Raw genomic sequence first — 13,262 nt, forward strand, 5'->3', positions numbered from 1 at the left:
CCACGGGGGGAACGAGCCACCGGCCTGATCCGGCTCTTCTTTCCTTATGCCAAGTCAGATCTACCTGGCCGCAAGTCTCCAGGGCTTCCGACAGGAGTCTCCCCCGGACCCACCTGGAGACGCCAGGATCGCACCTCTGGGCTTCAGCAGGCAAGGCTTACATCCTCTTTCAGTAGAAGTTCTATTTTTAAAAAATCCTCTTTTCCCCACTGTTTCCTCATAGGCCCACCCAATCCTAAACATAAATTAATTAGCTATATCAATATAGCTTCTTCCCCACCCTTTCTCTCTTCCCCTTTAAAAATTCCTTCATTTTCACTTTCTCTATGAAGGACCAACCCTGGCCACATCCTATGGATTTCAGTGAGGCTTCTGTTTCCCCTACAACCTCTTTTTGTAAAGCATCCATTCCTACTTTTCTCACAACGAATCAGCAAGCCATATGTACATCCTATTGATTTGAATGGAATATTTTCACCGCAGACAGGCTGGCTAACAAGTGGAATCTGACACATACTTACCCTGCAGTCAGTCCTGCTGAATTCTATAGGGCTTATTTCAGCTGAATTTCAGCTGGAGCAAAGTAGCAGAGCAAAGTAGCAGACAGCAGAAGATAGCAGGGTGGGCACATTTCTTTGCAAAAATCCACTGATTTATGTGTAAGACAGCAGAATAGTAGGTGTTGGTTTTTTAAATCAAGCATTGTCAAAGAAAATGGCAAAATTGATTATTTAACTGGTCTTTAGGGACATGAGCTACGTTATGCCATACTGAACTATAGCACTAGAATTCAAGTCAGCGTGGAAATTCATGCCACATGAAGACACCATGAGTAAGGGTTTTTTAAATTAACCCTTTTCCTTCTAAAGACCAATATGGTCCTGGGATGCTTTACTTTTATTCATCTACATCAGTGACAATGAGTAGGATCAATACAGTATGCTTTTTATTTTTTAAAAAATAGTAGTGATGGTGGAAATGCAGAAGATATGTAATAAACAGTTTCAGAGGGAGGCAGCTCTTTGTCACTTACAACAATGGAAAACCCACAGCTACAGATAAAATGGGAGCAGTCTCTTTATCCTCAGTGGCCACATGGCCATGAGATTCCTGTGTCTTGCGCTGTTTGGGCAGATATATACATCACCACCCCCTGCTCTTTCCCCCTGCAATTGGCCAAGCAGAATCTGAAGCCTGAGAAGCGCCCCCCCCCCCCGCCGCAAGCCCCATAGCAATGCAACTACCTTCTGCCACCTTTTGTTCCTCTTTTTGCCTACAGATATTGTATAACTGTAGCATAAGCAACAAGAGTTTACAGAGTGCAATTCTTCAACACACAAACAAAAGGGGGATCAGGATAGGTTTATTCTTGTCTGTTTTTTGGGGGGTGATTATGTACTTTTTGGACAAAATAAAATAATTATGGGAGACTAATATTCAAGCAAGTACATATATGGATGCTGCTTAAATCTTCATTTTTTTTCTCTTGTAACACTCTCAAAATGTTCAACTCTACAGAATAATATCATTATTGCTGGTCCATTTTAAACAGTTTCAGAGGGGCACCAGCCCCTCAATTTTACCTGTTTGTATCAGCAACAATTGTAGATATTTTTTTCTTGAGACAAAATGTATTTGTTTCTTCATCTTTCCAGGTAGTCACCATCTTCATGACGAAGCAGTAAGTAGCCACTTCTCTATAGATAGCTGTGCAACAATTAAATATTCTTATTTAGTGTGTACAGAGGACAAAGAAAAATGTAACACATTTAATTGTCTGACATTACTAAATATGGAAGAACAATAGCATGAAGTTAAGGATATTACTTGGTTCAGGGCAACCTTCCAAAGAAGCCCACAAAAGTTATGGACCCATAAATGTTTTTAGTAATTAACACATATTCTGTTAGTCATTTGCAGGAAAACAACCCCCCACGAGCCAGATGATGCTTGCAAAGCTGGACTCTGAATCTCCAGAGGTGCTCAAACTAAAACAAATTAAGCTGGCAGCAGAGCCATGGGGAAAATAAACACTGGATCAGAGCAACAGCAGAAAGACGAGAGGAGTTTCAAAGTACAGCGGGAACTGCATTATTTATTGTATGGGTCTTTGTGCCTCTAAGAGGAAAACAGGATAAGCACTTCCAAAATAAATTTGAGCAGTTTTGCTTCAAAGCATTTGCTCTTGATGTGTGTGTGTGTGTGTGCGCGTGCGCACCCACCATTACCTTTTGGTAAAAAGGGAGCCAGAACACTGATTGCATTCAAAAGCAGTAAGTTGGCAATGCCAATAAATTGATCGAACAACATGGCAATTCCTTCTTCTAAAAGATGCGGCGAGCGCTTTCTAATGTGTGTTGTTAAATATTGGTTACATCTGCACTGTGTAAGCGCTTCAGCAAAAGTGGGAGTGAATGATATTATGCAACCCTCAGCAGATGTTCTTTTCACTCCTGGAGTCAATATGGTACTGGCAAGTGCTGCCACACTGACAGGCCTGGACAGCAAAGCTCTTTGTTCCACAATGCACAGCACAGGCTTCATTCTTATGCTCCTGGCAACGAGAGAGAATGCCTTCATCCCTGAAGAAGCTGAAAGGGAAACTTGGAGGCTTTGAAAGGGTGAATAAACACATGCAATGGACTTAGAATAAAATATAGATCAGCAACACGCACACCTGTTGCAAGCTATTTGCGTTACAATCCTGCACACCCTTTGACTTGGGAGCAAGCCTACTGAAAATGGAAGTTTCAAGAACACAAAAAAGGAGCCCAGCTGGATCAGACTAAATAAAGGTTCATCTAGTACTGCCTGGCGTGCTCTGGTCCACGGGGTCACGAAGAGTCGGACACGACTAAACAACAACAGTACTGCATCCTGCTTCCCCAAGAAATGCTAATCGGAAGGCATCAAGGGCAGGAAAGGAAACGGCCATGTCTGCTGTGGCTAACCAGTGCCTGAGAGTCCAAAGCCTGCCCCTTCTAGAGGTTCTATATACCGTATTTTTCGCTCTATAACACGCACCCGACCATAACACGCACGTAGTTTTTAGAGGAGGAAAATCCATAGGCATGCCACCCGTAGGCATTCCCTCCATAACACGCACAGAAATTTCCCCCTACTTTTTAGGAGGAAAAAAGTGAGTGTTATGGTGCAAAAAATACGGTAGTTGTTTCTTTCTCCACATTCAGCCACCTTAGTTAATGGCCATTACCATTAACTCAATGGGGCAACTCAATCCATTAATTTTGTATCTGAAGAAGTGTGCATGCACACGAAAGCTCATACCAAGAACTAACTTAGTTGGTCTTTAAGGTGCTACTGGAAGGAATTTTTTACATTAATTTTGTAGTTTGAGTAACTATTCCAAACCATTCATTCCCCTGGGTGACCCCAAGTTCTAGTTCTTTGGGATAGAGGAATGTCTATTGGCTTTCTCCACACCACACATAAATTTATAAACCCGTTAATCCCCATTGTAGACATCTTTTTTCCAAGCTGAAAAAACACAAAGCCCAGCCTTTGGCAACCTGGTGCCCTCCCATTCCCATCATGTGTTATGCTGCCTCTTTTAATAGTAGTGTTCCTTGATTTTTATTTTTCTGCTGTTTTTCAGGGATTTCTTAAGATGCAATTCAGCGGTGGAGGAAAAACCCACAGTTCTCAGACCTGTGATAATAGATCCAATACAAAATAGTAGAAAGCACATGACAAAAGTGTGGATGGAGCGTAACTTAAGCCCCCTTTCTTTCAAAGGGACTTACTGTAAGTCACCACTTTAGCTGGGCTGGAACCTTTGCCATTCACAGCTCAAATCATTTAAAGTAGTCCAACAGGTCTGCATAAATCACCATCAAGTTTATGTGGTAGGAGAGCTATCAGCCAGGTATGAATGGCATTAGAAAAGTTGTGTGGGAAAGCTTCAAGGCTCACATCTCTTTTACTTAGATCAAGCATTATTACTCACTCACTTTAATTACCTGGCCTAGATTGTCATAGAACACACCCACAGCCTAAGGGAGAAAATACACACTTGTTAATAAAGTCAGCCATGAAGGTCTCTCACTGCAATAGACAAGGCTTCATTATGTAATAGAGAACTGTAAAAGATGTGAAACTGAACAAATATTTTAAAAAGCAAGAAAAGACAGGAGGAATGAAACCAGAAAAAATAACAGTACTATTATGTATGTGCACAGAAAGAGTAACAAAGTCTAGCTTTGGTAATATACTATTTAAGAGTTCTGGACAGAATGTTAAAAATAAACGTACACATACATGACAACAGATAGAAATTAATTTCCCTAATATCTAAATTTAAATTGCCTTGGAGCAATAATGAAACTATAGGGATGCTAATTACTCAAGCAGTCAAATAATTTTTTATATATTTTCAAATAACCTTTGCAGCAACTGCTATGCTACAAAGTAGGCCAACATTTTAATTCCTGCACTTTGCAGGTTCAGACATGAGATGAAGATTGGCACAGAATGGTAGTAACTCAATGGTGGAGCATATGTCTTGCATGCAGAAAACTTTCTCCAGGGATGATGAGAAGCATAGTTCAAAAGATCTGCAGGAACACACTAACACACATACGCTACATGGCTCTCAGGCCTCTTTCCTAGCATTGTGTTTGCTAGCTGAGCAACTCCCATCAAAGAGTGAACGCCCCCAATTCCTCAACTTAATCCGTGGCATCTCCAGTTTAGAGCATTCTATGGGAAAGGCTTGCACTGGAGACCAAAGAAAGCGGCTGCCAATCAAAAGTAGGCCACAGTTCACACAAACCAGTGATAGCATGGGCAATTTCAAACAAAGTTAGAACTGCTCCACCCATTTAAAATCTCCTGTAATGCAGCCAATTAACCCTTCAGATGCAAGCACTCCTCAGAGCTGGCTTTTTATTTTATTTTCAGTGATAGGTCGGTCATGTAACCTAGAATGCATGTTATTAAGAATATATTTATTTATACCCCGCTGCCATTTTCCCCTGACAGGAATGAAAGCAACTTACAGATAGAAACAAGAACCACTAAAAACATACAAAAGAAAAACAATATATGAAAAACAATTAAACATGGATACAATTAAAAACTATGTACTTTCTTATTAATAATACTGAAATATACTCAGAGTCGCAAAGTGATTTCATGCTCTTTATTCAGCTCATAGTGGTGAGGAGGAATGAATGAAAGTCCCCTCACAGTATCTGCTTTATATACATTATTTACACAATGGGCTGCACATGATTGGCTAATTCCGGAATTCTACTGTAAGCCAATCAGGTTGTCGATTCACTTCTATCTGGAGCAGGATTGGGTGGTTCCTGCCAACCAATCAGACTGCTGCATTGTTCTAGGACCAATCAGACTGCTACATTCTGAATCCTATTGTTCTAGGACCAATCAGACTGCTGCATTTTGGATCCTATTGTTCTAGGACCAATCAGACTGCTGCAGTTTGGATCCTATTCCACTCAGTACATAACACCCCTCCCCTCTAAGTTCCAGTCCTGCCCGGGAGGTCGCATTCATAGTCCTCAAGGTATGCCGGCGGCCTACGTGTGTGTTGCGGCCTGGGGTGTTCCCTGGTCCGGGGTTCAGGTTCTGGCTCGTGTTCCAAGGATGCTGGCTGTGATGGGGCTGTTTGGTCTGGTGCAACCGGCTCGCTCAGTCGTGGTTCTGGTTCCGGTGTCCTTTCAGCCTCACGGGTCCTCTCTGTATTTACTGATTCTGCCTCTCCTGCTGGCCCCTCCTGCTCTATGGGCCTCACTGCCCCGCTGTTCCCTTGGGACTCCTCTGACCTTTCCTCTTCCTGGTTTTCTCCTGGGAACCGTCGCCGTATCTGGTCGCAGTGGCGGCGCCAGCATTGCCCCCCCCCCGTCCGTTAGCACCTCGTACGACACTGGGCCAGTGACCCTGGTGACTGTGGCGGGTACCCATGCTGGGCCTGTCCCAAAATTCTTTGCGTACACTGGGTCCTGGGCCTCGAAGGTCCGGGGGTTCCTGCCTTCCCCCACCACTACCTCATCCTGAGCTCTATCGGGGTGAAGGCGGTCCAATCTGATTGCAAGGCGCCGACCCATTAGTAGTTCAGCGGGGCTCCGGCCAGTCGTTGAGCTGGGGGTGCTGTGCTGTGCTAGAAGGAATGTGGCAAGGTGGTACTCCCAGTCCCCTTGCGTCATGCGGCGAAGGGTGTCCTTGGTGGTCCGCACCATGCGTTCTACTTGGCCATTGGTGGCAGGGTGGAACGGCGCCGAACAAATGTGGCGGATGGCGTTCTGCGCTGTGAAGGTTTGGAATTCTCCTGACATAAATGCAGTCCCGTTGTCTGAGACGAGAGTGTCAGGGAGCCCGTGGGTTGCAAACAGCCTGCATAGTACCCGGATGGCTGCAGACGTGGAAGTGGACGGTACCAGTGCGACTTCCAGCCATTTGGTGTAGGAGTCCACCACTATGAAGAATGTTTTCCCCTGAAAGGGGCCAGCGAAATCCACATGCAGGCGTGACCACGGTGCTCGGGTGGACTCCCAGGACTGGACTGGGGCCCATGGGGGATCTGGGCGGGATTCTTGGCAGGCCTGGCAGTGTTTGACCCAGGCCTATCTCTCCATCGATCCCTGCCCACCACACATAACTCCTGGCAAGGGCCTTCATTCTTACTACCCCTGGATGTGTCTCGTGTAGGGCTGTGAGGACCCTTTTGCGGAGGGGCTGTGGAACAACGACTCTGCTTCCCCATAACAGGCACCCCTTGTGGGCCGACAGTTCATGTTTGCGGGTTGTGTAGCCAGCGAATTCTGGCCCAGGGCTGCTGCTGGGCCATCCCCTCCACACCCAGTCCAGGACCCGGGAGATGACCCTATCTTTCTTGGAATGGTGTGCAACTTCTTGTGCCTGAATCAGGCGGTCGGGAAGCAGCTCCAGGCTCATAACCTCTTGTGCAGGTGCTGGGTCAGGGCCTGTTTCCGGTAGTGGTAGCCTGCTGAGGGCGTCTGCATGGCCCATCGCCTTCCCAGGTCGGTGAATCAGTGCATACTGGTAGCTGGCAAGGAAAATTGACCACCTGAGGACGCGAGGAGACAGCACTTGGGGGGTCTGCTTTTCGGGGGCAAACAAGCCAAGCAACGGCTTGTGGTCAGTCACCACGGTGAAGGGCCGCCCGTACAAGAAATCATGGAATTTTTTTACTCCCTTCACGATTGCCAGCCCCTCCTTGTCAATTTGTGAGTAGTTCCGCTCGGTTGTGTTGAGTGTCTGGGAAAAGTATGCCACCGGTACCTCTCTTCCATCCGGGAGTTGGTGCCCCAGGACAGCGCCAATGCCATAGGGTGAGGCGTCGCATGCTAGCACCACCGGCAGCCTCTCGTTGAAGTGTGCCAAGGCCGAGTTTGAGACAAGCAAGTCCTTGACTGCCTGGAATGCGGCCTCCTGGCGCTGGCCCCACACTCAAGGGGCCCGCTTGTCCAGGAGTCTGTGTAGGGGCTCCGCTACCGCCGCCTTGTGGGGAAGGAACGGTAAAAGTTCAATAGTCCCAAGAAGGCCTGAAGTTCAGTCTTGCTCTTGGGCGCTGGGGCATCACAAATGGCCCATACCTTGTCCCCAGTCGGGTGGACCCCTTCTGCGTCCACCATAAATCCCAGAAAGTCCACCTGAGGCACTCCTAGTAGACATTTTTCCCGCTTCACCTCGAGACCCGCCGTCTGGAAACAGTGCAGAACGGTGCGGAGGCGGTCCTCAAACTCCTCTGGTGTGGGCCCGGCAATCAACACATCATCGAAGAAGGGGGTGACGCCAGGAATCCCTTTAAGGAGAGAGTCCATTAGATTCTAGAATATGCCTGGTGCCACGCTGACACCGAATTGCAGCCGCTTTACCGTGAACGCTCCTCTGTGTGTCACAATCGTCTGTGCCTCTGCTGTGGCCTCATCTATTGGCAGCTGTTGATATGCTTGGGCCAAGTCCAGCTTGCCAAAATTTTTTGACCCAGCCAGGGTGGCAAGGACATGGCTGACCACTGGCACTGGGTATGTGTGGGCCGTGAGGGCCTTGTTTATGGTACATTTGTAGTCTGCGCAGATGCGGACCGAACCTTTAGGCTTGACAGGTGTGATGATTGGGGTTTCCCAGGGGGCATTAGGCACCGGCTCCAGCACTCCTTGTTCCATGAGTCGGTCCAATTCCTCGTCTATACGGGGTTTCAAGGCGAACGGGACCCGGCGGGCCTTGAGCCTGACCGGTCGTACTGCGGGGTCAAGCTGTAGCGCAATGGGGGGCCCCGTATACTGTCCCAATTTCCCATCGAAAACCCCTGGAAATTCCTTGCATATGGCGTCCACGTCCACTTGTAAGCTAGTATGGTTCACCCCGGTGACAGCTAGCCCCAGTGGTCCAAACCATGCCAATCCCAGTAAGCTAATGTAGGGGCCCTTGACCACAAGCAAGTCCAGTTGCCGCGTCCGCTCTCGGTATTGCACCCTGAAGGTCCCCACCCCCATTGTGGGGACCTTGCGTTTCTGGAAGTCCCGTAGGGTGAATGGGGCTTGCCTGAGTTTGGGACCCCCAGTAGGACACAGTTTCCTTAAGGTCCTTGCCGAGATTATGGACAGAGTTGAACCTGTGTCAAGCTCCATGCGGCATGGGGCCCCCTCTATCTGTACCTCTACATAAATTTTCTCTACATTGGGGTGGGGTAACTGGTATACCTGGCAGTCTGTGAGCTCCGTCGAGTTGCCTTGGTGCATTGGGCCCCGGGACCTGGGGCTCTTGGATTGGTCATCTGATGCCTGGTGTCGGGTGGGCTGAGCCCGACACACCCGGGCGATGTGTCCTGATTTTCTGCACTGCCTGCACTCTGCGTTGCGGAAACAGCAGGTCCTCCTCTCGTGACTCTCCCCGCAGCTTGCACAGTTTCCTCCTTCTCGTCGAGGCAGCTGTGGACTGTGCGCTGCTTGAGTGCGCTGCTGTACTCGGTGCACCTCCTCCCTGTCGGATCCTGAGTCGTCGGTGAGGTCTTCGTGGTAGACCCTTGGTTGGGATGGCAGGCTCGGCCGTGCCTCTTGCGTCGACCTCTCGGCAGCTTCTGTTTCCAGGGCCTCCTCCAGGGCGACCTGGAACGTTAGGTCCTTCTTAGCATAGAGGTGTCGTTGCAGCTTCTCATCCTTCAGGCCACCGACGAGGCGGTCACGAAGCATGTTCTCCAGCTCTGAGAAGTTGCAGAACCGGGCAGCTTGGCGGAGAGAGGTCACAAACCCAGTTATGGTTTCCCCAGAGGCTTGCCACTTTGCGTAGAAGGCATTTCGACGAGCCACCATTGAGGGCTGCGGCGAAAAGTGCCCCTTCAGCTGTTCCATTATTGTTTTGTATGGAACAGTAGCAACGTCTTCAGGCGCAAGGAGAGCCCGGGCGATTTCAAATGTCTCCTCTCCGCAGACGCTGAAGAATATCGCCCTCTTCTTGGCGTCTTCTTCGTCGGTGACCCCTTTGGCTTCTAGGAGGAAGGTGAAACGGGAGGCGTACGCTTCCCAGTCTCCAGATGCTGGGTTGAATGGCGAGAAGCTGCTGTTGGCTGCCATTCTGAGTTCCTTGTGTCCCGGAGCTGAAGCCTGGATACACGGTGCGAGGCAGCGGTGCGGCAGATGGCGGTGCTGTGTGTGGCAGTCAGCTCAGCGGGATCCCACCTTCGTCGCCAGTGAAATATACTCAGAGTCGCAAAGTGATTTCACGCTCTTTATTCAGCTCATAGTGGTGAGGAGGAATGAATGGAAGTCCCCTCACAGTATCTGCTTTATATACATTATTTACACAATGGGCTGCACATGATTGGCTAATTCCGGAATTGTACTGTAAGCCAATCAGGTTGTGGATTCACTTCTATCTGGAGCAGGATTGGGTGGTTCCTGCCAACCAATCTTACTGCTGCATTGTTCTAGGACCAATCAGACTGCTGCATTTTGGATCCTATTGTTCTAGGACCAATCAGACTGCTGCAGTTGGGATCCTATTCAACTCAGTACATAACAAATACTTAATCAGTACATCTTCAATTCCCTGTTCAGAGCCCCTGATGAATGCCGAAGAAACAGAAGTGCCAAATGCAAGACGCTGAGGCAAATGGAAGGAGCTACCTGCCACCCTGGAAAAAAACACTGGAAGGTATGGCACAAACCCAAGACACGCCCAGGACGGGCCTGGAGTCGTCCTACTCTCATCCAAGGAGGAGCATTCATGGTACGTGGATCGTTAGAGGATAGTGGTCAGTGTCAGACGAGGATCCGAGAGACCAGGAGTCATAGCTGCACTCAGCCATGAAGCGCACACGGGCCAGTCTCTGCCTCTCAGCCTAATTTACCCCACAGGGTTGTTGTGGGGATTAAATGAGTGGAGAACCATGTATACCACCTTGAGCTCCTTGCAGGAAAAGATGCGATAGAAATGTAAAATGTATCTATTGGGCCCTTCTCTGGAGAAGCCTTCCTTCAAATGCTGCCTCGGCTGAGGCATATGTCAATTTTATAGTGCCTGGAGAAAGGAGATGGAGTGGCCTTTGTAGCCATCAGTGGATTTCCAGCAAGGAGATGTTAGTGGAAAAGATGAGAGAAGCAGCTGGAGCCCTGGTAGAAGACCTACTAAGGAACAGATGGTGGTTATTATGTCCTATGTAAAACCACAAAATTCAAAGAAGGTGTACTTTCTTTTTCCCATGACTGTATTCGCCCTCTCAGGGGGATGAGTGGGCTTAGGGCAAAAGGAATGGAGAACAATTTGCTATAAAGGCTGAAATAAAGAGTAAGAAAATAGATGAAGGAAAACCATGTTAGCTGAAGAAGGAATCTCTACTCAGCGAGGCAGGCAAAGGGAGGGGGAAGAGTAGGAAGAATACAGCACTTCCACGGATTCTAGGCCCCGTCTTGCCTAATCCATGGTTGTGGTGGAGGCCTCACACGTGCCATTGAGAATGACCATACACATCATTGGAGAATCCTTTAAGCAAGTGAAGTAAAAAACTAATTTGACATGGCACAGCATGTCCATATTTGAAAACAGCTAGCTCAGCTATATTTTGAACCATAGGGCAGGTTCCTCCAAGGGCCAGGAGGACACCAGTCTTCCAAATAACCAAGGTGCCTGCATTGGAGCCTTGCACACAGACCTGCAGTGTGCTCCCGAGAGACTATCCATGCAATGCCACACCTTCATTTTCATGGCAAAAGAAAGGCAGCATGCAAATGTACAAGCAGCTAATTATGCATTAATTTTTTGCCATATGTATGCATGCAACTTTTAGAGAAGAGGATTCAACTTATTTTCCAGCTGAGGGCCTCATTTCCTCATGAGCAACCACCTGGGGGCTGCTTGTGGTGGGCAGGGCCAAAGGAGGTGAGAAACAGTGTGATTTTTACATTTGTACAGTAGGCTACACCACACAGCTCTGCATCCAGGCAAGCAAGAGGCTGATTTTTACCATTCAAGAACATGCAAAAGCACTTGAGGAGGGAGTGCAGCAGGGCTGGTGAGAAATGTGGAACGGGGAGGGCTGCATGGCTTGAGTAGAGTCCCAATGGCCGAGGCCTAGGAAGGCACAACTGACCCCCCAGGCCTAAGGTTCCCCACTTCTGCTTTAATATTTATTTATTTATTTATTTAAAGGCAGAAAAAGGGAGTATAAGATTCAACCACAACAGGATTTTCATATTCAGTTTTCCAGCAGTAGGTTTTTCTAGTCTACCTAAACGTTTACATACAAAAAAGTTATGAATTTTTTTTTATTAAACCTCTGTACAGAAGCATCAATATGTATGTACAGCAAGTTCAAATATGGGACATTACTAAAAAGAAAGAAGAAAGAAGGTAGTACTAAAAAAAATCTGACCCACATAAATTACTTATAAAACTCTTCAAAAAGGGCAGGGATAATTGTGAAACAACCCCTGATTATTCCCATTTCATTGCTACAATTTTTCTATTTTAAATGAAGGGGAAACCATGTAAAAGGTTGAGAACCTTTTAAAAACTACTGAGAATAAACTGGTTTACAGTGATGCAGAAAGCACAGACAAAATTCTGCAGTTGCCGCTGCTCTAACTTCACAAGTCAAACAGGGTCAGAAAGATTAACTCATATTCAGGAAACATTTTCAGAAAAGTTAACTCACTTGGTAGCACTTTCTTGTATTAGCAGAAACATTGGTTTTAGGCAGCAACAGGCCCTGAAGTCAAAATGGAAGCTCTGTACACTGCACTTTTTAAAACAAGTAACATAATTATAGGAGGAACAAAGCAGGAGCTTCCCATGTGTCTGTTCTTACTTGGTCATTATTTATAAAGTAAGTACAGAGTAGTATCCAAAGGTGATTGGCCAGTCGGTTTCTTTTGGGTGCAACCGTGCTGCAGTAGTAATAGGACACCTAGGAGGAAGCCTTCTTGCTTTTCTGCTGGTTCCTAGGAGAGTTCTTTAGCACACTTCTTATTCGGAGGTAAATCCCAGTAGATTCAGCCATATTGTCAAATTCAAAAGGTGTTATCCCAGCAGCGAACTTGCTCATGTCAGGGACAGGGCTGGCATTTTTGGACACCTCAGCACTGATGACCACAGGAGAGTCACTGTGGCTTACCCTGGACACCGAGGTTGAGGGGCAGTTCTCAACACTGCCTTCAGAATCCATGGGATTCGGTTCTTCATTGTCTGTCAAATCAATCAGTTCATCACCTGAAATCTGTTTCTTTTCAGACTCTTCTGCTTTGAGTACCTGTTCACTGTTGTCTGAAGTCCCAAGTTCCAATACATCCAGCTTCTTGCATGTTATTTCTTCTGGGAAAATGTCTGACTCAATTCGAGACGGTGATGAGGCTACAGAGTTTCCTGTTAAAGGATTCTCTCCAGGTATGTCAGAGTCACTGTTTGCACTATCTGCTTGCTCCAGGGCTGCCCAAATGAGGCGCTGCTGCTCCTCAAGCTCTTCCAGAGTCAAAGTGTCTTCATCCATAGCAGAGCCCTCTGCTCTCAGTGGAGCAGAATCACTGGAAGGAGTCAAAGGTGGAGTATCACGGGTAACTGGTAGGGGAATACATGGAGGAAGCCGGGGAGGGGTAATGTTGGGGGGAGTACACGGAGGGGTCCCACGTGGCAATGGGGGAGGAGTGGCGTTCAGTGGTGACCCTGGAGGCAGTGGAGGTTGGAACTGGAAGCTATCATAACCAGGAGAACTGTGTGGAGCTTCAAAGTCTGAAATCAGAAAAAGAGCAACTGTTAGTAAGCAT

The 13,262-nt window shown here is 47.4% G+C and overlaps 1 protein-coding gene and 1 long non-coding RNA gene across 5 annotated transcripts in view; one reads left to right on the forward strand and one right to left on the reverse strand.

The window, feature by feature from the left end:
- Window positions 1-13,262, forward strand: part of LOC310694051 — a 13,857-nt gene continuing 595 nt past the window's right edge. The window contains exons 1-4 of one of the 2 annotated variants that reach the window (XR_014519494.1): window positions 1-172; window positions 1,656-1,681; window positions 10,062-10,233; window positions 12,733-12,885. This is a non-coding gene — a long non-coding RNA (uncharacterized lncRNA). Of the gene's footprint in view, window positions 173-896; window positions 1,682-10,061; window positions 10,234-12,732; window positions 12,886-13,262 lie in introns of those variants that run through there. The other variant, XR_014519495.1, reaches the window with a different exon arrangement.
- Window positions 4,954-13,262, reverse strand: part of ZCCHC8 (zinc finger CCHC-type containing 8) — a 26,099-nt gene continuing 17,790 nt past the window's right edge. For all 3 annotated transcript variants that reach the window (XM_083476687.1, XM_083476689.1, XM_083476688.1), the window contains exons 14-16: window positions 11,267-13,227; window positions 10,031-11,053; window positions 4,954-5,122 (exon numbers count right to left, since the gene is read on the reverse strand). In XM_083476687.1, coding sequence (XP_083332813.1) covers window positions 12,410-13,227 — 818 coding nt within the window. In that variant the 3' untranslated portion in view covers window positions 4,954-5,122; window positions 10,031-11,053; window positions 11,267-12,409. The remainder of the gene's footprint in view (window positions 5,123-10,030; window positions 11,054-11,266; window positions 13,228-13,262) is intronic.

Source organism: Podarcis liolepis (genome assembly GCF_965112155.1).
Source record: "Podarcis liolepis genome assembly, chromosome: 15".
Taxonomy (NCBI): domain Eukaryota; kingdom Metazoa; phylum Chordata; class Lepidosauria; order Squamata; family Lacertidae; genus Podarcis; species Podarcis liolepis.